This window comes from Dromiciops gliroides, chromosome 3, assembly GCF_019393635.1.
Source record: "Dromiciops gliroides isolate mDroGli1 chromosome 3, mDroGli1.pri, whole genome shotgun sequence".
Taxonomy (NCBI): Eukaryota; Metazoa; Chordata; class Mammalia; order Microbiotheria; family Microbiotheriidae; genus Dromiciops; species Dromiciops gliroides.
The window spans coordinates 618343677-618367510 of NC_057863.1; the positions used below are offsets into that span (position 1 = coordinate 618343677).

The 23834-nt window shown below is 41.0% G+C and overlaps 1 protein-coding gene across 3 annotated transcripts in view; it reads left to right on the forward strand.

Annotated features, from left to right (window-relative positions):
• The window catches only part of FBXO42 (F-box protein 42), a 106655-nt gene that overhangs the window by 77094 nt on the left and 5727 nt on the right, over positions 1–23834 (forward strand). For all 3 annotated transcript variants that reach the window (XM_043995119.1, XM_043995118.1, XM_043995120.1), the window contains 3 exons: positions 20098–20251; positions 21248–21358; positions 23736–23832. In XM_043995119.1, coding sequence (XP_043851054.1) covers positions 20098–20251; positions 21248–21358; positions 23736–23832 — 362 coding nt within the window. The remainder of the gene's footprint in view (positions 1–20097; positions 20252–21247; positions 21359–23735; positions 23833–23834) is intronic.

The window sequence follows — 23834 nt, forward strand, 5'->3', positions numbered from 1 at the left end:
TAAAGATTAGAAATGTCATCTTCTGCCTTTAGAAAGCCTTAAGGGAACAGTAAGTTTGTGAAGCTACACAACTGGAAATGTCTGATCTGTGTATTTTGTACTGATCAATGGATCAGGATTTGAATAATGAAATTGTCTCTGATCCCTAAGAAGAAAGCTTTCAAATGTGTTGTGGTTTTGCTTTTACTTAATATTAAACACAAATGATTTGTTTTCCCTAAGGTGGTATGCCTGGAAATCCTATGTTTCTTGATATTCAGTGAGGACCTTGGCTTTAGCAATGCTTTTGTGTAGTGCCATATGTAGCAAAGACACAGGACTTGATTTAAACTAAAAACATAATGTTTGTGTTCTTTGTTGTGTTATCTCCCTTCTAAAATATGCATGTATCCTACTTATCCTTGCCCTCTCTCTTTACTGTTGCTCCTCTTAGCGGATTTTCCCACATATCCCCACTTACTGGAACCCGGAACAGTATAAATCTATGACCAAGGAGATATATTGGGCCCTTTGCCCTGAGTGGAAATGGAGCCAGTTTCCAAATGGTGATGATTGCGGTGATTGATAGTATTTATATAGCCCTTTAAGGTTTACAAAGCACTTTGCAAATATTTTTTCATTTGATCCTCATAACAACTGTGGCAGTTAGGTGCTATTATTAGCACTGATTTAAAGATGAAAAAACAGGCAGAGGGTGAGTGACTTGCCCAGTGTCACATGGCTACCAAGTGTCTGAGGCTGGGTTTAAACTCAGGTTTCTCTGACTTTGGGCCTAGCCCTTTATCCCTTGCAGACATTCTCTTTTGAAAACTGACACTGGACCCTTTCCAACATGTCTGGGTTTCTGTTGTTTAAAAAATTAGTTTTGTGGATGTCTTCTGTTTTTCATACCATAGTCATTATCCAGTATCTCCTCTGACCCCATAGGACTCTCCCTTCTTGCAGAAAACCCCAAAACAATTAAGCAAAACCAAGCACTCTAATCTTGTCTGATAGTTTACAGTCAGTGCCATTCTGTGCCCTACCTTTTCCTGAGAGCAGGAATAACTTTTCAGTGTGGTGAGCATGTGACAGCATGCTCTTATGTGGTGTCTCCGCTGAGTAGTTTGGATAAACTGAGCAGAGCCAAATAGGCAGGGTAACAAGATCGAACTACATAATGCTTATCTTGGCTCATTCTCCACTGAATAGGACTGACTGACTTTTTACTCAGCAAACATTTATTAAGTGACTGTCGTGTGTGAGGCCCAATGTTAGTCACTGGGGAAAGAAGATGGAAACACAGCAGAGTCCCTGCCCCTAAGGAACTTACCACACAGGGGGGAGGGTTGTCTATATACAAATAACTATTCTACAGAGGGAGAGGGAGAGGGGGAGAGAGGAAGGAGGGAGGGAGGGAGGGAGGGGGAGAGAGGGGGGGGTGGGGCAAAGGGCTGTGAGGAATTGGGATGGTAGAGAGGTCAGAGACAGCGAAGGATTATGGAGGAGGTAGCAACTGAGTTGGGCCTTTTAGGAAAAGAGGGACTTTTCCTTGAACCCTTGCCTGAAACCCAAGATCAGCACCATTGTTTTCACTTCTAAGCAGTTCTCATTCAATTCTGCAAACTTTTTTTTTAACACTTTCTTTGTGTATACATAAAAGCCCCCAAAAGCTATAATTAATAAATTATCAGATTATACAAGGTAAATGAATGAATGAAAAACATTCTATATAAAGCACTGTGCTAAACACCGGAGATACAAATAGAAAGGCAAGCTCTGATTTCTAGTAGGAGTTGCGTCTAATAGGAGAGACAATATATGGAGGAGGTTTTTGCCTGCAAGTCAGATAGAAAGGGTCTGTCCTCTGGTTCTGAGGGTGTAGCAGTGAACCATATAAGGGGTTAATTCATCTTCTTTGATGTTATTTCCACTTACAAAGCTGTATCCATTCCTAATCCTGCATCATTTGACAGTGCCAAGGACTTTGGCACCAATAACTGTGTTTAGAAGTTTTGGACAGTTCTCATATTTTTTCTTGCATTCTACTGTTCGGGTTTTTTGACTTGTCATCTTCTGGGAGACCTGTGATCCTTAAGTTTTCCTATACATCCTGTCTTTGAGATTAGTATATTTTACTTGGACTGAGAGCATATTTTATTTTAATATTATTGGGGTTTGCTTCTCTTCTAGACTGACCTTCACTTCTGTATATTTGCATTCCCAATCACTTTTCTTTCTTTGGTGACACTTGCCATAACAGATTCAAGTTTTTCCATTCTGCCCATTATTTTTGTTATCCAGGCCATAAATTCTCTCATAATTCTCATTTCTCTTTTGAACCACTCATAAACAGCAATTCCATACTCTTCTCAGATTCCACAGGGTCCTCTGTCTCATCAAGTATTGTTTTCCTTTCTTTTGTAGTATTTATTCATAGATGCCTGAACTCATTTTCTAGATCTGGAACTCATATTTCCTCTTGCTGTTGAAGGCTTTCCTATTACTCTATCTGCTTAAGCTGAAGGTCTTTGAGTTTTCTTCTTCTTGAGATCTTTGGTAATTTCAGTCTTTTTTCTCCCTTTATTTTTTCTCTATTGCTTACTTTCTGACTCCCTCTCTTCTGCTGGTAGTTTTGCTGAGGGCTGGATCTCAAAGTGTTTGTCTCCTCCCATTTTGGGCAATCCATTGTTCATCAGACTAAGTCTCTCTCCCAGGTGACGAAAAAGAGATCCTTTTTTCTTTGCACATTTTTATTCTTGTTTTTGTCCTTCATTTCTTGAAGAGAACCATGACATTGGGGTGATGTCATTACTTGCAGTGAATTAGATTTAAGTGAGGAAGGGCTGTGCAAGGTCACCAACTCACTCTTACCTCCAGAGCCATCTGGGTCTAATGGCAAGATACATTATCAGGACGATTGGAGATGGCCCCGGAAGTTTAAGGTGATTGGGGTTAAGTGACATGCCTGGGGTCATACAGCTAGTAAGTGTCTGAGGTGAGATTTGAACTCAGGTCCTCCCAGGGCCAGTGCTCTATTCACTGCACCACCTAGCTGTCCCTTGCACATTCTTAGTGGCATTAGACGGAGTTAAATGAAGTTCTTCCTTAAACTAGGACTTGGAAATCCAAAAAAACCCCCCAAAAACCAGAGTTCTCCTTTGATTTGCTTTGGATTTCCTTTCTGCAAAATGAGACTAATAACATTAGTTCATATCTCTAGAGCTTTGTAAGGTCTTGTTGAGTTCATAAAATTTCTCTTCCTCTTCATCCTCAACAACCAGTGTTGGTACATAAACTAAAGTTAGTTCATGGTGGACTTTTTGCAATACTTATCATTATTATAATACAAGTTGGCTGAAAACTGACACTGGACCCAAGACGTAAATGTTTCATTTTGCTTTTAGATGTATGATAAAATCAACTCTGCAGCTCCTTTGCCTCTCTTAGGAACACTGATGATACATATGGGGATGTGCTGGTAAATGTTTAGTGATAGACTCTGGGGGCAGGGGTTGTATGCACAACACACTTAAGCTCAATCTGCATTATTACTATTCTCTATCACTTTGGGGGGGGGGGCAATGAGGGTTAAGTGACTTGCCCAGGGTGACACAGCTAGTAAGTGTCAATTGTCTGAGGGTGGATTTGAACTCAGGTCTTCCTGAATCCAGAGCCAGTGCTTTATCCCTTGTGCCACCTAATTGCCCCTCTCTATCCCTTTCTTAAGCCTAGACAATCGACAAAACAATGCACCAAGCCCTGATTTGTGAGTTGTAAATGCTCATCCTGAAAAATTAACATTTGGCTCTTGAGAGCAGACTCACTCTGGCTCTAGCACAGTCCTGGACACATCCCACAATTTCACTGCCACTTCCTTCTTTCTCCAAGGCCTCCATATATTCTGATACCTCATGACTTCAGGGAAAAAGTGGGAAAAGATGAAGAGAAGCACATAGGGAGAGCATGATTCAAGAAAAAAAGTACTAGCAACCAAAGACTTGTCGACTACCCAGAAAACTCGTACCTTTGTGTCATGAACATGTTCTTTGAGAAAAGAATCAGGCAGGCACCAAATAACTTCAGAAAAATGAAACATTTTCTTTTAAGACAAGAAAAGAATAATATCTGATTTGGTATTATTCCTGGTTCCATTGTCTTTGTACAGCATGACCACTAAATTGTCAGGGTAAAGATCAGAATTAGCAAAAAGCAAAGAGAAAGAAGAATAATGAGAAAAATATATGGCATGGAATAAATTTTGAACTATTTTTTAAAAAGTGACCAAACAGGGGGTAGCTAGATGGCACAGCGTATAGAGCTCCGGTCTTGGAGTCAGGAGGACCTGAGTTCAAATGTGGCCTCAGACACTTAACACTTACTGGCTGTGTGACTCTGGGCAAGTCACTTAACCCCAACTGCCTCTCCCCCCCCACCCCCCCCCCCAAAAAAAGTGACCAAACAACTAATTGGAAATCTAAGGTGTGTTGTTTAAAATCTAAATTGTGGGTTCTAATCTGCGCCCCCCCAAGTCTTGGGAGGAAGCTGGCTAAAATCACTGATAAATTTAGCAAGAGTTTAGGCTTTTAAATATTTATTTAGGAGCATAAGAATTTAATGATCAGAGAGATGCCCATCAACTGAGGAATGGCTGAGCAAGCCATGGTATCTTATTGTAGTGAAATTTTATTGTATTAAAAGAAATGACAAGCAGGGTGACTTCAGAAAAACCTGGAAAGACTTATATAACTGATACAAAGTGAAATGAGCAGAACCAGGAGAATATTATACACAACAGGAATATTGTTCTATGAAGAACTGTGAATGACTTAGCTATTCTGAGCAATACAATGATCCAAGAAAAACCCAAAGGACTAATGATAAAGCATATTATCTGCCTTCAGGGAAAAAACTGATCTTGTTTGAATACAGACTGAAGTGTGCTGTTTTTCACTTTTATTTTTTTTTCATTCGTTTTCTTTTGTTCAAGTCTTCTTATATAAAATGACTAATGGAAATGTTTTACATAATAGCACATGTATAACCTATATCTGATTGCTTACTGTATCTGGGAGGGGGGAGGGAAGGATAGAATTTAGAACTCAATACTTAAAAAAAAAAATTTTTTTTTGGTGAGGCAATTGGGGTTAAGTGACTTGCCCAGGGTCACACAGCTAGTAAGTGTTAAGTGTCTGAGGTCAGATTTGAACTCATGTCCTCCTGAATCCAGGGCCAGTGCATTATCCACTGCGCCACCTAGCTGCCCCTTTTTTAAAAATGTTAAAAAAAAATTGTTTTAACATGTAATTGGTCAAATATGTATGTGTGTATTTTAATGACCAGAAATGAAAAATGGGAAATGCTTGTTAGAAACAAAGTACACTGATTATAATACTTTTATACAGAAATTTAATGATGTAGATCTATTGCTGCAAGACCAAAAGAGCTCAGAAAGTGTATTAGTAATTATTTGATTGATTTGCCAAGTAGACAGAGATGATGGCCAAAGGCAAAGCCACTTTAGAACATTTGTGGTCTTAAAATGAATGATGAATCATTATGAGCAGTATTGCCTAATAAAGCAAAAAGAGATCATGAGGTATAAAATTAGTTTAAAGAAAGCTTGGAAAGAGATCCAGGTAAGCAGTCATTCCAAGAGCATTTGGCGATTAAAAAACAAACCCAACAAAACCTTCTCTCTAATATATCCTCTTATCTCCTCTCATATTGCCATCCCCTGGTACAGGCCTCCATGTCTTCATGCCTGGGTACTACAGTAGCCTCCTGTCTGCTATAGCCCATTCTCCACTCCCTTGTCAAAGTCATTTTCCTGAAGTACAGGTTTGACCATGTCATTTCCCCTTAATAGTCTGCCCCCTCCCCCACTCCTTCCAGGGTTTTTATACTCTCTGCTTTACCTTCTGGCCCCCACGATCCTTCTCCTGTCATTTACTCTGCTAGCTTGTCGCACTGGCCTCCTTTTGATGTTCCTTGAACAGGACTCGAGGCGTTTCCACTGGCTTTTCCCCATGCCTGGAGTGTTCTCCCTCTTCATCTCTATCTTTTGCCTTTTCTGAATCCCATCTTCTGCATGAAACCTTTTTCAATTGCTCCTAATTCCGGGCCATTCCCTCTCTTGATTATTTCCTATTGTCCTATATAGAACTTGTTTGTGCATAATTATTTGCATATTGTTTCCCCCATTAGACTGTGAACTCCTTGAAGACAGGGACTCATTTTATGCACTTATATGCACCCTCATATTAAATAGCTAAATTGTAACTGTGTTAGAGTTTTTCCTTAAGAATTCTTGATTTCTGAGTTGTGTCTTAACGAGCATTTAATTCCCCAGGAACTAGAAGCATTTTTCTCTTATGCCCTCTGCTGTTGCCTTTTCCACCATGTTTTCAAATTCTGATACAAATGTATTCTGGAAAATGCTTTCTCAGAATTATTTACTTTCTTACCTCTGAACTGTTGCTGTCCCAGGTTAGCTAATTCAAACTATCTATCATTATAACATTTCACAAAATCTAATTCTTGGGGAAAAACCTTCCTGAGACACAGCCTCAGTTCTATCAGCATTTCACCTCTATCACTCACCCTTATCTCTGTCACATTCCCAATGAATTATGAATGACACAGAAGAGACAGTGGCTTATTTAATTAAACTGATTTATATCCTAGAAAAACTTTTAAATCCTGGTCTATTGCATTTCTTCTAAAATACAGGCATTGACATGGGTTAAAACCCCACAAAGAAAATGGACTTTTTTTTTTAGTGACCCATATAGCTCCAACCTCAAGAAACTTTCAAATAATGTTCATTGACACTATTCAAATCACCGTTATAAAATGAATTAGTATAGGAATAAGTAAAGGATGTTTTTGAAGCCTCATTAAGATATCATAGTTTTCAGACTAAAAAATCAACCTTTTATTGGGATATGCTTTTGGAACACACATGGAGAGGTGGAACTAAGATGATGGAAGGAAGCATTAGAGTCTAGATCTCCCAGCCTCCTTGACAGTGATCTAGAGAATGCACCAGACTGAATTCTGAATAGAAAAGCCTAGAATTCATAGCAGTTATTTCTCCAGCCCATGGTGGCTTAGGAAAATCGATAGAGAAGTCTGCAGACTCTGCAGAGGGGGTTTGGCTAGGAGTGTGTGGCTACAGCAATGAGCATTCTACTGTCTAAAGACTGAGAGAGAGCCAAGGCAAAGTACCAGAAAGATTCCTGAGCAAGCTCTGGGTGGAGGAACATGTACTATCTGGCAGGTTGGTCACCTACCTCCCAGTGCTGGGGTCTGGGTGGAGAGGGTTGCTGACCTTAGCTGCACACTGAACATGGGACAAGTTCTGGGAACCAAACAGAAGCTGTGTTGGGCGGCTGTGATCCCTGGAGCAGGATGCACTGTTTCAGACCATAGGAGAGCCAGTATCTTAGTTGCTTTGAAGCTGAAGAGCCTTCCAGCAGACCAGTGATGGCTGAGTTGAGCAGCAGCCTGCTAAAACTTCCAACCAGAAACAAGCCAGTAGACTCAAAACTACTTGTACAGCTCCGACCAGCTCAGTAAATAGATCTCCACCGAGATTGTACCACTTTGGTGGAGAGTGAAATATTGCAGGCTCCCATCTAGAGCTGCAGCAGAAAGATGTAAGAGGATAGAAGCTCAGTCCAGATATCCTGCTTCCCGCTCATACAAGAAGTATGGGCAGCCCAACACTAACAATAAGTCCAAAGTCAAGAAGTAGGTTGGAAGAAAAAGCAAACAAGAAAAGAACCTGACCATAAAAAACTAGTATGGTGACACTGAAGTTCAGGACATAAATATAGACAAAGGGACTTACTTAAAAACATATACTAGCAAAGACTCAAAGAAAAATGCAGTTTGAGAAAAATCTAACAAGAATTCCCAGAAGAGTTAAAGCAAGAATTAAAAAAGGTGTTAAAAAATATTTTTAAAACCATTTCAGGGGGCAGCTAGGTGGCACAGTGGATAAAGCATTGGCCCTGGATCCAGGAGGACCTGAGTTCAAATCCTGCCTCAGACACTTGATACTTACTAGCTGTGTGACCCTGTGCAAGTCACTTAACCCTCATTGCCCCACCAAAAAAAACAAACAAACAAACAAAAAAAGATTTATAAAAACCATTTGAGAGCTGTTGAGGAAAGGATGGGAAGAGACAAGAACTAGGAAGGAACTATAGGGAAAGATAATCAACAGTTTGAAAATAGAGGTACTAAATATAGACATCAAATGGTGTTGTATCTAAATTCTTAAAGGAAAAGTTAAATGAATTACAGGAAGAAATAGCAAAAACTATAATAGAGGGGGGCGCCTTAATTTACCCTTCTCAGTTTAAATAAATATGACTTCACTACCTTAGGACATCTCTGACTTTGTTATATGAAATGGATCTCCAGTGGCCTGAAGAGAAAGTGAGCAGGCCAGTCTTGGTTATTGATTACCTTAAAAATTGCAAATTGCAAAGATATTTAATGTGATTTATTCCTTTTTGCCATAAAAGCCCTATCTTCTTAGCACATGTATTCATCTGGGTACTTCATATGGCTATAAGCTGTGAAGCACAGTGATCTCAGAAGAATGACAAATGCAGTTGAGCCATGGGTCAGTAGAATGCTACATGATGTGTGTGAGGAGGGATGACTAGAAGAGGGGCTGATGTCCTCATAGAGCCAGAACCTGTAGGTGGCATTGCTGAGTATTTCTTTTGTCTACATACAACATGGAGACTCTGAAGAAGGCTTCCAGTGAGCATAGTGTAAGAAGCTGTGCACAGGAAGCGTTTGGAAGGAGAAGGCACAGATGATCTGCACAGGTAAAGTGCTCACATTTGTGAGAGCCCGAGGACATCCACTTACTATGTTTAGAAATGAAGAATCCAGGGAGTTGCTCCTGTGTGGGTGAGCCCAGAATCACAGGGCCTAGGAGTTGGACAGTCATCGAGTCTGTCTAGCCTAGCCTTCAGATATGAAAGGCAAAGGACACAGGAGTGACTCTAAACTGTGCGACTCATCCCTGTTCATTCCACTAGTAAGCACTGAGCTGGTATTTGCTGGATCCATACAGTTAGATGGAAACTGCCAACAGCCCAGGGCAGAGGATGGAGGGAAAGGAACTTTGCTACATGTTCCTTTGGCTGTTGCCAGGAGATAAAAGGACAGCGTTCCTTCTAATGATTTACTATTCCCAATAATATAGATTGAAGGAATTTTTCAAAAGATTTAAAGTTTGAAGGAAACTTAGAAATGCTCTAACTCAATTTCATCATTTTGGGGCAGCTAGGTGGCGCAGTGGATAAAGCACCAGCCCTGGATTCAGGAGGACCTGAGTTCAAATCCGGCCTCACACACTTGACACATACCAGCTGTGTGACCCTGGGCAAGTCACTTAACCTCCATTGCCCTGCAAAAAAACAAAAACAAAAACAATTTCATCATTTTACAAATGAGGAATAAAGGCTTAGAGCCAGAATTCAAACCTAGGTCTTCTAAACCCAAATCTAATGTTTTTTACACTACAGATAACACTCTGTCTGGACCAGATTAAAATAGAATTGGGAAAGAGTTAACAAAATAGATTTTAAAATGCAATAAAACATAGATAAGGTTAATTTGTAGTTTTCTAAGTCAGTGTGGGGTGCACAGAGTTTCTTAGGTAGAATTTAGTGAGTGAGGGGCAGCTAGATGGCGCAGTGTATAGAGCTCTGGTCTTGGAGTCAGGAGGACCTGAGTTCAAATCCGACCTCAGACACTTAACACTTACTAGCTGTGTGACCCTGGGCAAGTCACTTAACCCCAATTGCCTCACCAAAAAAAAAAGAAATTAGTGACTGGCATTCATTTCTATTTGAGCTTGACATCTCTGCTTTACTCTGTACCATATTTTATGTTGTCTTATCTCAGTTTGGAGGCCAGGAAATTATTATGTAATGCAATTGAGCTGGACCTCATATGACACATTCATTGTTCAGGGTTTTCAGTGATTCTTAGTTGCTTTATGTTGCAGAAGTCACTCTCTTTTAACACCTATAGTCTTGGGGCAGCTAGGTGGTGCAGTGGACAGAGCACCGGCCCTGGATTCAGGAGAACCTGAGTTCAAATCCAGCCTCAGACACTTGACACTTACTAGCTGTATGACTCTGGGCAAGTAACTTAACCCCTCATTGCCCTGCCAAAAAAAAGAAAGAAAAAGAAATAAAAGGGACATTTGGAAGGGGCAAATTTGAGGGGCAAAATAATAAATTCTGTTTTTGTTATTGTTCAGTCATTTCAGGAGTTTTCCTTTTGGGATCTCTTTCAGGAGGTGATCAGTGGATTCTTTCAATTTCTATTTTACCTTCTGCTTCTAGAATATCAGGGCAATTTTCCCTGACAATTTCTTGGAAGATGTTGTCTAAGCTATTTCCTTGATCATGGCTTTCAGGTAGACCAATAATTTTCAAATTATCTCTCCTGGACCTATTTTTCAGGTCAGCAGTTTTTCAAGAAGATAATTTCACATTGCCCTCTAGTTTTTCATTCATTTGGATTTGCTTTATTGTGTCTTGGTTTCTCATAAAGTCACTAGCTTCCATTTGTTCAGTCCTAATTCTTAGGCAGTTATTTTCATCAGAGAGCTTTTGTACCTCTCCATTTGGCCAGTTTGGCTGTGCAAGCTGTTGACTTTTTTCTCATGTCTTTCCTGCATCACCCTCATTTCTCTTTCCATTTTTTCCTCTATCTCTCTAACTTTATCTTCAAAGTCCTTTTTGAACACCTCTATGGCCTGAGACCAATTCATATTTTTCTTGGAAGCTTTAGATGTAGGGGTCCTGACTTTGACATCTTCCTCTGAGGCTGCCCCTTGGTCTTCCTTGTTACTGAAGAAACTTTCTATGGTCCTCACCTTTCTCTGTCTGCTCATCTTGCCTTTTACTTTATTTTTAGCTCCTTTAAGTGGGGCACTGTTTCCAGGCTGCACTATCCCAAGCTTTAGAAGTTCCTAGGTGGTATGATTTAAGGAGGAGCAGGTTCTTCACTCACCTGGCCTATTCCTTGGTCTGTAGATGACCCCAAACCAACTTTCTAATCAACCAGCTTTGTGTGTTGTGGTTGTCAGCTCTGATGATTCTGTGCCCCTCCCCCACCTGAGCCACTGCTACTCAAGCCTACCTCCTGGTTCCCAGCAGGGATGAAAACGGAAGTTCTGCCTCAGCACCAGCATAGACCCATGTAATCTCCCCCCTGCCAAGGGCTCAGCCCTCTCATCAGACTGTGAGCTTAGTTCCAGACAACACTGGCGCTGCAGCTGATTCAGAGACTCGGGTGGGGGGAGGGAGGTGTCTCTTCCTCTGGAGAGGCCTTTCTGGGACTGGATCTGTGTCAGGGTGACTGTGGGGTTGGGCTCCACTCCTGTCTCAGCACAGCAGCTCCCTCCTTCCGACCTTCCAAGGCATTCTTGGTGGAAGATGATTTCAGTACATTCTTCTGTGGGTCTTGCTGCTCCAGAAATTCTCCTATGGCATTATTTGGATATTTTTTGGAGTGATCACGTCACGAGTTTGAGAGCTCACTCTTTCCTCCGCCATCTTGTCTCTGCCCCGGAAGTCCTCTATTTCCAACTCTTTCAGCCATTCTCCTGTTAATGGGTTTCCGCTTAGTTTTGGGAACAAGCCATTTGCAGAATGATGCAATTTGTCAAGATTCAGCATTTCACCTGCCACTTAGATTTGGCACTCTTGTGATTTAAGTACATGAAATGTATAGAAAGGCTCAAAGAACAACTCCAACCATGTAAATAGTATCCATACCACCACAGATGGCTGTTTGTTTTATCTTGTCATCAGATGGTTTTTGAGGCCCAAGGTGTGAGAGAATGCAAGATGGCAGGAGAATAGCAGAGAAACCAAAGTGGGATATAGAATTGCTTTACAGTCGTATCCGACTTTCTAGAAATGCCATCCAATACTGTCCTGCCACAGCTGTTCATGTGGAGAATCCTTTCTCTGATTCCATGGAGAAGCAGAAATCTTGGGACACGTTGAAACACAATCTAAAATAATAAAGAATCTAAAAGTGATTTTTCTAGAACATTGATTGTTGTGTGGAGTGCCAATCTGCCTCATTAGCTTTTGTCCTGTTTTGAAATATAACATCAGCACATTATATCTGGGGTGAGATTAGGAAAATGTTGGTTACTTTGGAAAATAGAGCACATGTAGATAATTTATTCTACTGGGGATATGCTCATGTGGCTTTTCTACTATAAAACAAGATTTTATTTTTTCATCCATGATCCTTGATAAAGATTATTGAGTTTATTTATATATGTGTGTGTGAACATATATACATATGTATATAATTCTTAATTTTTTTGTTTTGTTTTGATGTATGTATTATATTGTCCTTAAATCCAGTGGTGTTGTCATTTTGAAGGTTAGCCAATTCCATTTCCCTAACAAGACCTTTTATAGGATTGCTTGGGCATGGAAGTTGAATTTCATCGTATTATTATGATGGTTATGCTGTGCTTTTTATTTGCCAAAGTATTTAATCTTCACCCCAGAGCTCTCATTAAATAACTCATTATGTGTAGGGCTGAGTTCATAAGGCAGTAAGTAATTAGAATTCTTCAGGTGTAAGTTGAATGACTAGTAGCCTGTAGTATAGTTGAGGGAATTCCTGCTCAGGGATGAGTTGATTTAAATGTTCTCTCAGGTTCTGAGGACCAGAAAGAAACACATATATAGTACATAGTATTAGACCCTGGTTCATCTATTTCCCTTCTTGACAATTTCCTTGCTTCTCCTACAAGAATATCATATTCTATATTATGAGGTTGGTGACCTTGCACAGCCCTCCCTCACTTAAATTCAATTCATTGCAAGTCATGACATCACCTTCCTATGTCATGGTCATCTTCAAGCATGGAAGTTTTGACAGACAATAACAAGGACATGTATTGAAATTAAGACAGGCAACAACAGTTCTATAGCATGTCTGCTTAAGAGTAGGTCTATGACGTTTCCTGTTTAGGTTCAGGTTAGATTAACCTAAAGCACAGGTCTGATCCTGTCCTGCCTCCAGGAAAAAACATAAAACACTTTGTTTGGCATTCAGAGCTCTTCCTAACCCAGCCCCCTCCTCCCTTTCTGGTCTTCTTACACTTTACTTCAGTCTTGTGCCATCGGCCTCCTGACTGTTCCACAAAACAAGACATTCCATATCTTGATTCTGGGCAACCCCTCCTGCCTGGAGTGCTTTCCCTCTCCTCCTGCTGCTGATCTCCCTGGATTTCTTTAAGTTCTAGCCCCAAATCCCATCTTTAACTAGAAGCCTTCCCTCTTAATTCTAGTGACTTCATTAATTATCTTCTATTTATCCTGTATGTAGCTTGCTTTGCATATATTTGCTTACACGTTGTCTCCCCCATTAGACTGTAAGCTCTGTGAAGAAAGGGACTGTCTTTTGCCTCCTTTTGTATCCCCAGTGCTTGGCACAGTGCCTGAGCTTAATAAATGTTTACTGATTGATTGATGACCATTGATGTTCCTTGGAACTGTAATTCAGAGACCATTAAAAGAGTGCTAGATGAGGAGACATGGGCTCAAATCAGACTTCAGATACTTATTTGCTGTGTGACCTTGGACCAATCATTTCATTTGTTCAGAGCATTGCATAATCAGTGTCCCAGGGCTGTTGTGAGTCTGCAAGGCTGGGACAAGAGCAATTGGTAATTAGCTGTGCTTTGTTGTTGTGCTAGTAGTACTACTCCACAGTGGCGACCCTAACTCAGTTACACTGCGGGCTCTGTTGTCCTCTTCCTCTGGGGACATTGTTAACTTGTAGAAATGGTAGCAGTGTGTATAGGATACTTAGGGCGTGCTCATCATTGAGCTTCTACCTTAAAATCCATTGCTCGCGTCCGCTTTGCTTTAGGAGTACTTTCATTTTCTCATACACAGAGCGAGGATATAGGACTAGGTGATCTTTTTTGGTTTTGGCTGGGCCATGAGGGTTAAGTGACTTGCCCAGGGTCACATGGCTAGTAAGTGTCGAGTGTCTAAGGTCAGATTTGAACCCAGGTCCTCCTGAATCCAGGGCTGGTGCTTTATCCACTGCACCACCTAGCTGCCCCGGCCCATCCACTTTGCTTTAAACAAACACTGAGAAATGTCACATTTTTATAAGTAATTCTTTAGGGAGGTAGGAATTGATAATTTGATTCATACTCTCATTTTTATGAACTAATTAATCTATTGGATAAGATATGATACACCTGTATTCTTGTCCTATGGCTGCCAAACCACATGTGGGAAATAGACTGTATTATGCATTTCCTTGATCCCTGGTTCAGGGTGAGAGACAGCCTCAAGAGTCAAGAAGAGCTGAGTTCAAGTTTCACCTCTGACATATATGGATTAAAAAAAATTAACCTCTCAGTGCTCATAGGCAAGAGCAGGGGATGATCTGACATTAGTAGAGGGACTTTCCTCATGTAGAGTTACCTGTCTAGAATACAGCTTATATTCCCTTTATGACTTTTGGGTAGAAGCTCTTTTTTAACAGGTGAGGTTGTTAATTGGCTCACACTATGGCCAGCAAGGTGATAAACCTCTCTTGAACTTAGTCTGGTCTTAAGATAAGACAGAAAAGACATCATGTGAAACCATGCTAGGACATTTTCTAGTTTTATACAGTCTGCCAAAGCTGGTGCTTGACCAGCATAGACTTACAAGAAGATTTGAGATAACTTTGATGCCCTGATGGCAGATGAGACGAGTACTTGGAGTGGCATGAAACAAGAGTGTAAAGTCAGAGGTGCTGCTGTCCCACTCCTGCAGGACCAGAAGAGACTCTTGGGGAATGCAACGTGCATTGAGATGGCTTGCTGTTTCGGGATTGAGGACGGACTGGGAGACCTCATCACCTACTTTACCTGCTCCTAAGAAAGGGTTTTTGTTTTGAGGAAAGCCTTATCCCCAGAGTGGATTAGTGAGATTGCCACATGTTGATTATTATAGGACATCTTCAGTTTGCAAGTCACGTAGCAGACTTGTATAGAGAGTCCAGAATATAACCAGACAGTCCTAGTTTGAGGAAAGAGCATATTTGATCCTCAAATGTTACTAAGCAAGGTCACTGAACGACAGAAAATATCAGAACTACCTAGATTCTGTCTAATTACATTTAGTTCACTTTGCTTTTGTCTGTCTCATTTAAGGTTTTAAAAGTGCTTCAACCCATGTCCTTTCACATTCAAAGCTCCAAAGAATTTTTATGTGCTCTACCTCACCATTGTTATGATTATCTGTGTATAAGCACCAGAATTTTTTTCTTCAGAAAAATCCTGCTGTTTCGTTGAGACATATAGTAGTATAAATGTATTTCTCTTTAATAAAAAAAACAATCTCATACCCCAAACCACTTGCTGCTCCCTTAACTTCCAGTACTCACTCACTCACTCACTCACTCACTTTCTCTCTCAGATCTCTTTCATTTTAAAGGTAAAACTTGAGGATTGGATAACGATTATGTCAAATTGACCCTGATATATTGGGTGTCCCCCAAATCTTGGTGCTTAAAACTGCACTGAGATTTTTGGAACAACTGTACTATTTCTGTTTTTTTGTCATTGTTTAGTCATTCCTGACTCGATGTAACCCAAGGACCACAGCACACCAGGGCCTCCTGTCTCTACCATCTTCCAAAGTCTGTCCAAGCTCATGTTTGTTGCTTCCATGAGCCTATCTATCCATCTTGTCCTCTGCCATCCCCTTCTCCTTTTGCCTTCAGTCTTTCCGAACATCAGGGTCTTTTCTAGTAAGTCTCATTTTCTCCTTATGTGGCCAAGAGTAAATAGATTCAAGCTTCACTATTTGACCTTCCGTGAATATCCTGAATTAATTTCTTTAAGTATTGACCTGATTTGATCTGCCTGACCAGGGAATTCTCAGAAGTCTTCTCTAGCATCACAATCGAAAGTATCCATTCCACTCTCACAGCCATCCATACACTGCTACTAGGAAAAACCCATAGCTTTGACTATGTGGGGCATTTGATGACAAGGTCTCTGCCTGTTAGTATGCTGTCCAGATTTTCCAGAGCTTTCCTGTTATTAGTCATTTATTAAATATTTTTGCCATTTATAATTAAAATGAGACTGTGATGTATATTTTTCTTATTTTGCCATATTGTTATTTTTAAAAATTTGATGTAAATATTTTAGAATATTTTTTGTTCAGTCACTTTTCAGTCATGTCCAGCTCTTCATGACCCCGTTTGGGGTTTTCTTGGGAAAGATACTGGAGTGCTTTACCTGTGTGTGTGTGTGTGTGTACGTATGTACACATGATGTTCTGCTGGCATCCTATATATTACTGATATAACATCAATATTATATATATATAAATTTTTTTTTTCAACTTTCTTCAGAGCTTTTTCGTGCTTTTATGGTCTTTCCTCTTACAGTAGCCTAAAATTCAGAATTCTTAAATGCTCTTCTACCAGTCTAATTTTGCAGTATGTATTCCAGAATATTGCAAGGGAACACATTTTACATAAGAAAGAGCCTTTGGCAATTTTAATTTGTAACTACACCTTAATTATTCTTTACTTTTCCCTTATTTTCTGGAACCCAGGCCTTACTTGGGCCAGTCTGATGCTTTAGGCTCAGAATTGGAATAAAATGAGACATCATAGACTAACATTTAATAAAAAGAAGTTTATTTAACAATACCACAGAAAGGATATTCAGCAGGGATGCAACAAGGTTCAGGTAAACGCAGTTCCCCTCATCTGAGTGGAAGGGTATTTCGATTCACACAGCAATTGAACATCCGTCATCATCTGGGCCTTTTGTGCTAATGGACAATCAGGAAGCCACATTGGTATTTAACTGTATCCCTCTGGAATAGTGAAGTCTCCAGGATAGCCTCTCTGCCTTTTAGGTAAAAACCAGTCCAGCCTAGTAGGTGATCTGCTACCACACCTCCCTTCCATGACACTTGTTCTCATTTAAAATTTCTATTCAGTTCACTTTATGGTAGTTAGAACATTGAGAATTAGAATTTTCAGTGTGTTCCCTTTGAGTGAAGATGAGCTCAGAAGAATTGTAGAGTTGGAAGGGACCCCATCTTGACCCTGAGGGTATTAGATCAGATATGAAATTTGTTGTTAATATTCGATATAAATTTTTAAATAAATGATGAAAAAATTGTAGGGGCCAGGGCAGTATTTCTTTGTGTGTGTTGTGTGTGTGTGTGTGTGTGTGTTGAGAGAGAGAGAGAGGAGAGAGAGAGGAGAGAGAGGAGAAGAGGAGAGAGAGAGAGAGAGAGAGAGATGCTTGCTTTAAGCTTTCCGTTTGTTCCAGTGGCAGTAGCCAATTGTGACTGCTGGTTACTCTCACTTTGTTTTGTCCACTGCCCTTCCCTCCCAGTTCAATCTTCTAGAATTGAGGGGGGGGGACCTCTAATGCACACTTGGTTTTTTTGGTTTTTTGTTTTTTTGCGGGCAATGGGGGTTAAGTGGCTTTCCCAGGGTCACACCAGCTAGTAAGTGTCAAGAGTCTGAGGCTGGATTTGAACTCAGGTACTCCTGAATCAGGGCAGCGCTTTAACCACTTCGCACTAGCTGCCCCCTCAATGCACACTTGACCCGAACCTTTGTCGCTCTTCACTTTGGCTTGAACCCTGCAGTCTGTTCTCCAGGGACTGGTCAGCATCTTGTCACACACCTGGAGTCCAGCTGGCCTGGCCTGGCCTGCTCACTGCCTGCACACATTAACATCAGCTCTTGTCTCTTCCCCTTTTCATCGATTGTCCTCCATGCATGGAATCTACCTTCCCCCAGCTCATGAAATTCTGTTTTTAAAGACTCAGCTCAAATCCCACCTTCTGCATGAAGTCTTTCCTGATCCCACAACCACTAGTGCCCTCCTTCTCAAAACTAACTTTTATTCATTTTGTGTGTACTCCAGAGGTACTAAACTATTGTCTCTTCCCATATAATGTCCACCATTTGAGGCAGGGACTATTTCGCTCTTGTCTTTCTATCGTTCAGGACCTAGCACAGTGCCTGCCACAAAGCACTTACCTGAATGCTTGGTGAGTGATTCCACGTGACAATCTTCTGAATACTAAAGGCAGTCATTATGCTCCTCTTCAGGTAGATGTCCCTGCTTTCTCCAACCATGGCAGCATGGTGTTTGCTTCCATCCCTTCTCTGTTCTGTCCTCCCTCCAACAAAGATGCTTCCGTTTTAATGTCCTTCCTAGAATGTGATGTCCAAACTTAGATACAGTACGCCAGATGTGGAATCCTGTGTTACTACCATGCTTTTGATTTTCCATAAGCTTTCTCAGTATGTAGGAATTGATTGTGAAATATAAGACGTTAGGCTGGCTTCTTAAGTAGTTCATACATGAAGTCTTCTGTGGGGGTGGGGGGGTGTAGAGCCATCATACAATTAGATTTATATGTTGGGTTTTCCAGAGATGTTGGGAAAAGCCATATCTAGTCAGGTTAAAAAATAAAAAATTAGTTCTCAGGAGCCTGATCAGGCTGATGCTGGAAGAGCATCAGGAAGCTTGTTTGAGGATTTCTTAGTAGTACCTAGGATTGGGCATTGCACCTTAGAGATGCCCCACGCCAGTCTTTTTAAAAGTTGTTGCTTGATGTGGGAGCAATGGGATGGATCATTAATTACCATGGCAAAATTGTCTGGGGCAGCTTTTGATCAGGAAAGGCTCCACAATGGCCACATCTTAGAGTGTTGCAGGAAGCTCGGCTTGGTAGACGACCGGAGCCGGCTTTGTTTCAGGGACCTGGTGAGAGTGAAAGGTTGCTTCTCTTGGAATAATGTATTGGGAAGGATGTCTCTTTTCTACAGCATGTCACCCTTTCCCCATTTTTCACAACTTGTCTGATTCTTTGGAGGCAATTTAATTGAAGTGTTAATTTAGAGGATTCTTAACTGGACAGTTACAGCAAATTAGGCAGTTAGTTATATCAAAACCAACTAAGAAACGGTTTTAAATCAGTGTATCAAACTCAAGTAGGACCTGGAGGCTCCATAGTGACTTCAAAAACTCCAAATTAACATTATCTGCGTTGTGTTGATATATTTGTTTATTTTGTTAAACATTTCCCAAGTGCATTTTCATCTGTTTCTGGCCTTAGAAAGTATGACATCTCTGCCTTAGAGAGTATTGCTTTCTGTTAATTCTTACAAAGGTCAAACATGTTTGATAAGTTCAAGGAGAAAAAACCCAGCAAGATTTTGTTTTTAAGGGATAGTCATTATACTGAAAGTTTGGGAAACTTAAGCCGATTTCTAATCATTTGGCACTTGTCAAGAATACCACACAGAGAAATAGATCAATACAAATAAAGAGAACCTAATTCATCTGAGTCTCAGACCAAGTGACATGAGGAACCCCTTGAGTGTCTTGTCCATTGCTGCTGGCTCAGGATCAGGCTATAATGAAAGTCTCTTAGTAGAACATTGTAGCTTAGCATTAACATTAATTTGTGAACGATTTGCACATATTTCTCTCGTGTTTGGAGGTTAGGCGGTGCACTGCTTTGAAACCATATCAGATCGTAAGTATTCCTGGTCTGTTCCATCCTGGATACCCATGATGATTAATTAAATATTTTCTATTTCTTGAAAATAAAGTATGCAGCATGTTTACCTCTTATGCTTCCAACTCATTCCTGATGTGAATAAACCTGGTTGTGTTAGCATTTTAACTCCAACCCTCCATAGACAAAAGTTACTGAATGTTTTGAGGTAATTATGTTTTTTTACTTAGTACCAAACACGTATATTTAAGGACCTGTGTTAGAAAGCTAGTAATTTCCTGTCACTGACTGACAGATGTTTTGCCCACAAATGAGATCTGCTTTCAAGCTTTGGGTAATTATGAAGATATACAGTTTGATTTTCTCTTGGCACTTCAAAACTCGGTTCCATGTTCTTGTTTTCTGGACTTCGTGGCATAAGTTCAATCTCTCTTCAGGGGCATGATGATCCATAAACAGCCCAAACACTTTTGTTTATGAGAAGACATTGTTCTCTAACCAAACTGTTTTTGACTCCTTCTAGGTTCTTATCCCTCCCCTAAAGCTGGAGCCACTCTAGTGGTGTACAAGGACTTGCTTGTGTTGTTTGGGGGCTGGACACGGCCGAGCCCTTATCCTCTGCACCAACCTGAGAGGTTCTTTGATGAAATACACACTTACTCTCCCTCTAAAAATTGGTAAGCATTGCAGAGGTCAGGAGCCTCTTTTTCTGAAAGCTTTTACAATGAGGAAGGGCTTAAACAAATTGATATTGGAATTTACTTTATCATAAGAAATTCTGAATATTAAGAAATCAGAAGGGCTTGGGAATATTTACATGAACTAATGCAGTAAGGCAGCCAGCACCAGGACAACAGTAGACATAATGAGTACAGCTATGCACGTAGCCAGAATAAAGGCAGAACCAGTGCCATCCCCCAAGAAGAGATGGAATTCATCCCTTCTTGGAAGAGATCAAAGACTGTGGGTAGGGATGTTGTATTGAATTGTCCACTGATGTGTTGGTCAGTTTTGCTGAACTCCTCCCTCTCCCCCTTTATTCTCTGTTACAAAATTAGCTTGGTGGTGAGGGAAAGAAGTATATTCATAAATGAAGGTGATAGAAAACCAAAATGTAGTAAAAATGGAAAAATAAAAGAGAACAGTGACCCATATCTATACTTGCCCTTTGAGATTAATAAAAATTTTTTGTAGTCAAAAAGTCAGCGTGAAGTGATAAGAACCCTGTTCGTGTCCCAAGACCTTGTTTGCTCTTATTCTTGGAGTGCCTTGTATGTTGAGAATCTGGCAGTTTGAAAACAGATGAGTCCTTATCCCCTTCTGTATTTTCCTAGACTCTTAACAGCTTGAAAATGTTTTCCTTTCCAAATGAAAACAATTCCCTTTCTCTACAATGAAACAACTACTGAGCACAGGAATAATTGCTAAATGTGTGATTGGCTCATCAAGGGAAAATGAGGAGAAGTTGTTCTTTGTTCATCCAGCAGGGCTCATCCGGCAAGCTAGTTTGAAGGCATTGAGATGTTTGCTGTGAGCTCCTACAATGAGAATGTCGATTTAGGTTTAAGGAATAAGGCAGCATGGAGTTGGGAAGCCGATAGTCTGCCCTGAAGATGAATGGCTTCTGGTGTTTAAACCAGATAGTCTGATGGCTTTCTGTCATATTTCCATAGGTGGAATTGCATAGTGACAACACATGGACCGCCGCCTATGGCAGGCCACTCCTCCTGTGTGATAGAGGACAAGATGATTGTCTTTGGTGGTTCCCTAGGATCCCGGCAAATGTAAGTATGTACGGCTTGTTCCTTCAGCTGTTCCTGCCAGAGACCATAGGGTGTACCCCTGTCCCTCACCAGAGTATGTTGTCTTGAAATAGTCTGTATCCCTCTCCATCAGTTAGTGATCTGTACTGGTAGTCTTCTCTTTGCACTGTTCTGAAAGTAGCTGGACCTCAGAGGCGTGGCTGATCTCAGCTTTGTGTGTGGAGGCAGTGAGGCAGGGCAGTGCATAGAGTGCTGCTTTTGGGAGCACAAAGAATGGGCCCCAAGTCATTTACCAGCTGTGTGGCTCTGGCCAGGGTACAGCCTTCTCTCTCTCTCTTTTTTTTTAAATTATAAAAATATTTTATTATTTTCCAGTTACATGTACAAATAGTTTTCAATATTTGTTTTTATAGGATTTTTAGTTTCAAATTTTTCTCCCCCCCTCCCCAAGACAGCAGGTAATCTGATATAGGTTATATATGTATAATCACATTAAACACATTTCTGCATTAGTCTTTCTGTGAAAGAAGAATCAGAGCAAAAAGGAAAAGCCTCAAAAAAGAAAAACAACAGCACCAAAAACAAAAGAAATAGTATGGTTCAATCTATATCCATATTCCACAGTTCTTTTTTTTCCTGGATTTGGAGAGCATTTTCCATCATGAGTCCTTTGGAACTATCTTGGACCATTGTATTGCTGAGAAGAATCAAGTCTATTACAGTTGATCAACACATAATGTTGATGATACTGGGGCACAACCTTCTCTGAGCCACAGTGTCCTACACTGTAAAAGGAGGAGGCTGTGATTTTGTGCAGTAAGTACAAGAGGGCCATAGGATGCAGATTATGGACAGTTCAGTTCATTTACTAAGTTCATACTGGGTCTAGAGAGAGCACTGTGCTCAGCACTGGGGGAAAAGCACAGCCTCTCCTGGAAGGGTACAGGGGGTACAAGGATGAGACACGGCCCTGGATAGTATCATTTGCTCTGATGTATTATGGTTAAATCCATTGGTTTCTTTGTGAGGGTCAGTTTTGTCACCTAAGAGGGACTGGGGAGGCTTCCTGGAGATGGGCAGAGTTTGAAGGGAACTTTAAAGGATAGGTCGGAGCTCAGCTGATGGTCAGGGAGGACTGTGAGGCTGGTTGGGAAGGACAGGAGGGAGACTGGGAGCAAGGGCAGGTTAGAAGGTGTCATCTTTATCAGGGCTTCCTGGGTCTCCTCTTCCCTATTACTGTGGGGAGGGCATAGTCTAGGACCAAGAGTCGGTGGAAGCCACCCATGTCATTCTCTGTCGGTAGCTGTCAAGCCCAGGAGCACCTCAATAACTCTGCCTGATATTCTGTTGTGAAATTTCCAGGAGTAAAACCATTCTAGAAAGGGTTTTCTAGAAAACCCCATGATGGCTAGAAATGTCACCCTAGACAGGTGTATTCTCATCTTTATATGTTGAACTAACCCAGGGAGAGGTTGCCAAGCTTACCCTTATGTATTCAGGAAGGTCGTTTTAATTTATTGAAAGTTATTTTACATTTAAATGAGGAAGGCGGGGTGATGCAATGGAGAGAGTTCAGAGTCAGAGGATCTGAGTTCAAATTCTAGCCTTGCCACTGGCTACCAGCATGACCATGGGCAAGTCACCTAACCTCTCTGGGCCTCAGTTTCCTCATCAGTAAAACAAGAGGGTTTTAGATGACCCCTAACATTCCTTCTAGCTCTAATTCTCTGATCCTTTGAATTCATGAAACAGGATACTCTAGAGGTGATTATTCATAATAAAATGGAAATTGCTGCTCGTAGTGGACCAGCCTCTACTCCATTGTTCCTGTGAAGGTTTCATGCCAGCATGTTGTGTGGAGGCCCATCTGGTCTTCTGTAGTCTTTATGAAATTCTCTCTTTTTTCCTCCTTAAGGAAAAAGTCATTGAGTCCTTTGAGCTCCTAGAAGGAGATGGGGCCTGGTGTTTGGTGGTTTTCATTTTCTTTCTTCTGGCCTTTGCCTTGAAAAGAAATTGTTTGGGCTCTTCCAAAAGCTTCTTATGGAGAATCATCATTGACCCTGCTCTTGGATAAGTTCCTTTGGCTATCAGTTAGTGAATAGATTTTATGTCAGAAAGAGGCAGCTTCATGTAATGGAGAGAGCACTGGACTGGGGACTGAGAGGCCTCTGAGTGACCAGGAAAACAATGCCCTTCCTTCTAAGCCTCTTGTCTCACCTCTGGGACGAAACGTGCGGGGATTGTTTGTGTGTTCTCCAGACACGATGTCAGCTCTGGCTTTCTGTGCTCTGCAGAGACACTCACCAGGGTGACAGGCTTGCTCAGGGGGGTCTGTCCTGCTTGTTCCACTAGCCATGATCTTGTCTAATCAGCTGGTGATTGTGTTCTTATCTTCTAGGAGCAATGATGTTTGGGTCCTTGACCTGGAGCAGTGGGTCTGGTCCAAGCCTAATGTCTCTGGCCCCAGCCCCCACCCTCGAGGGGGCCAGTCTCAGGT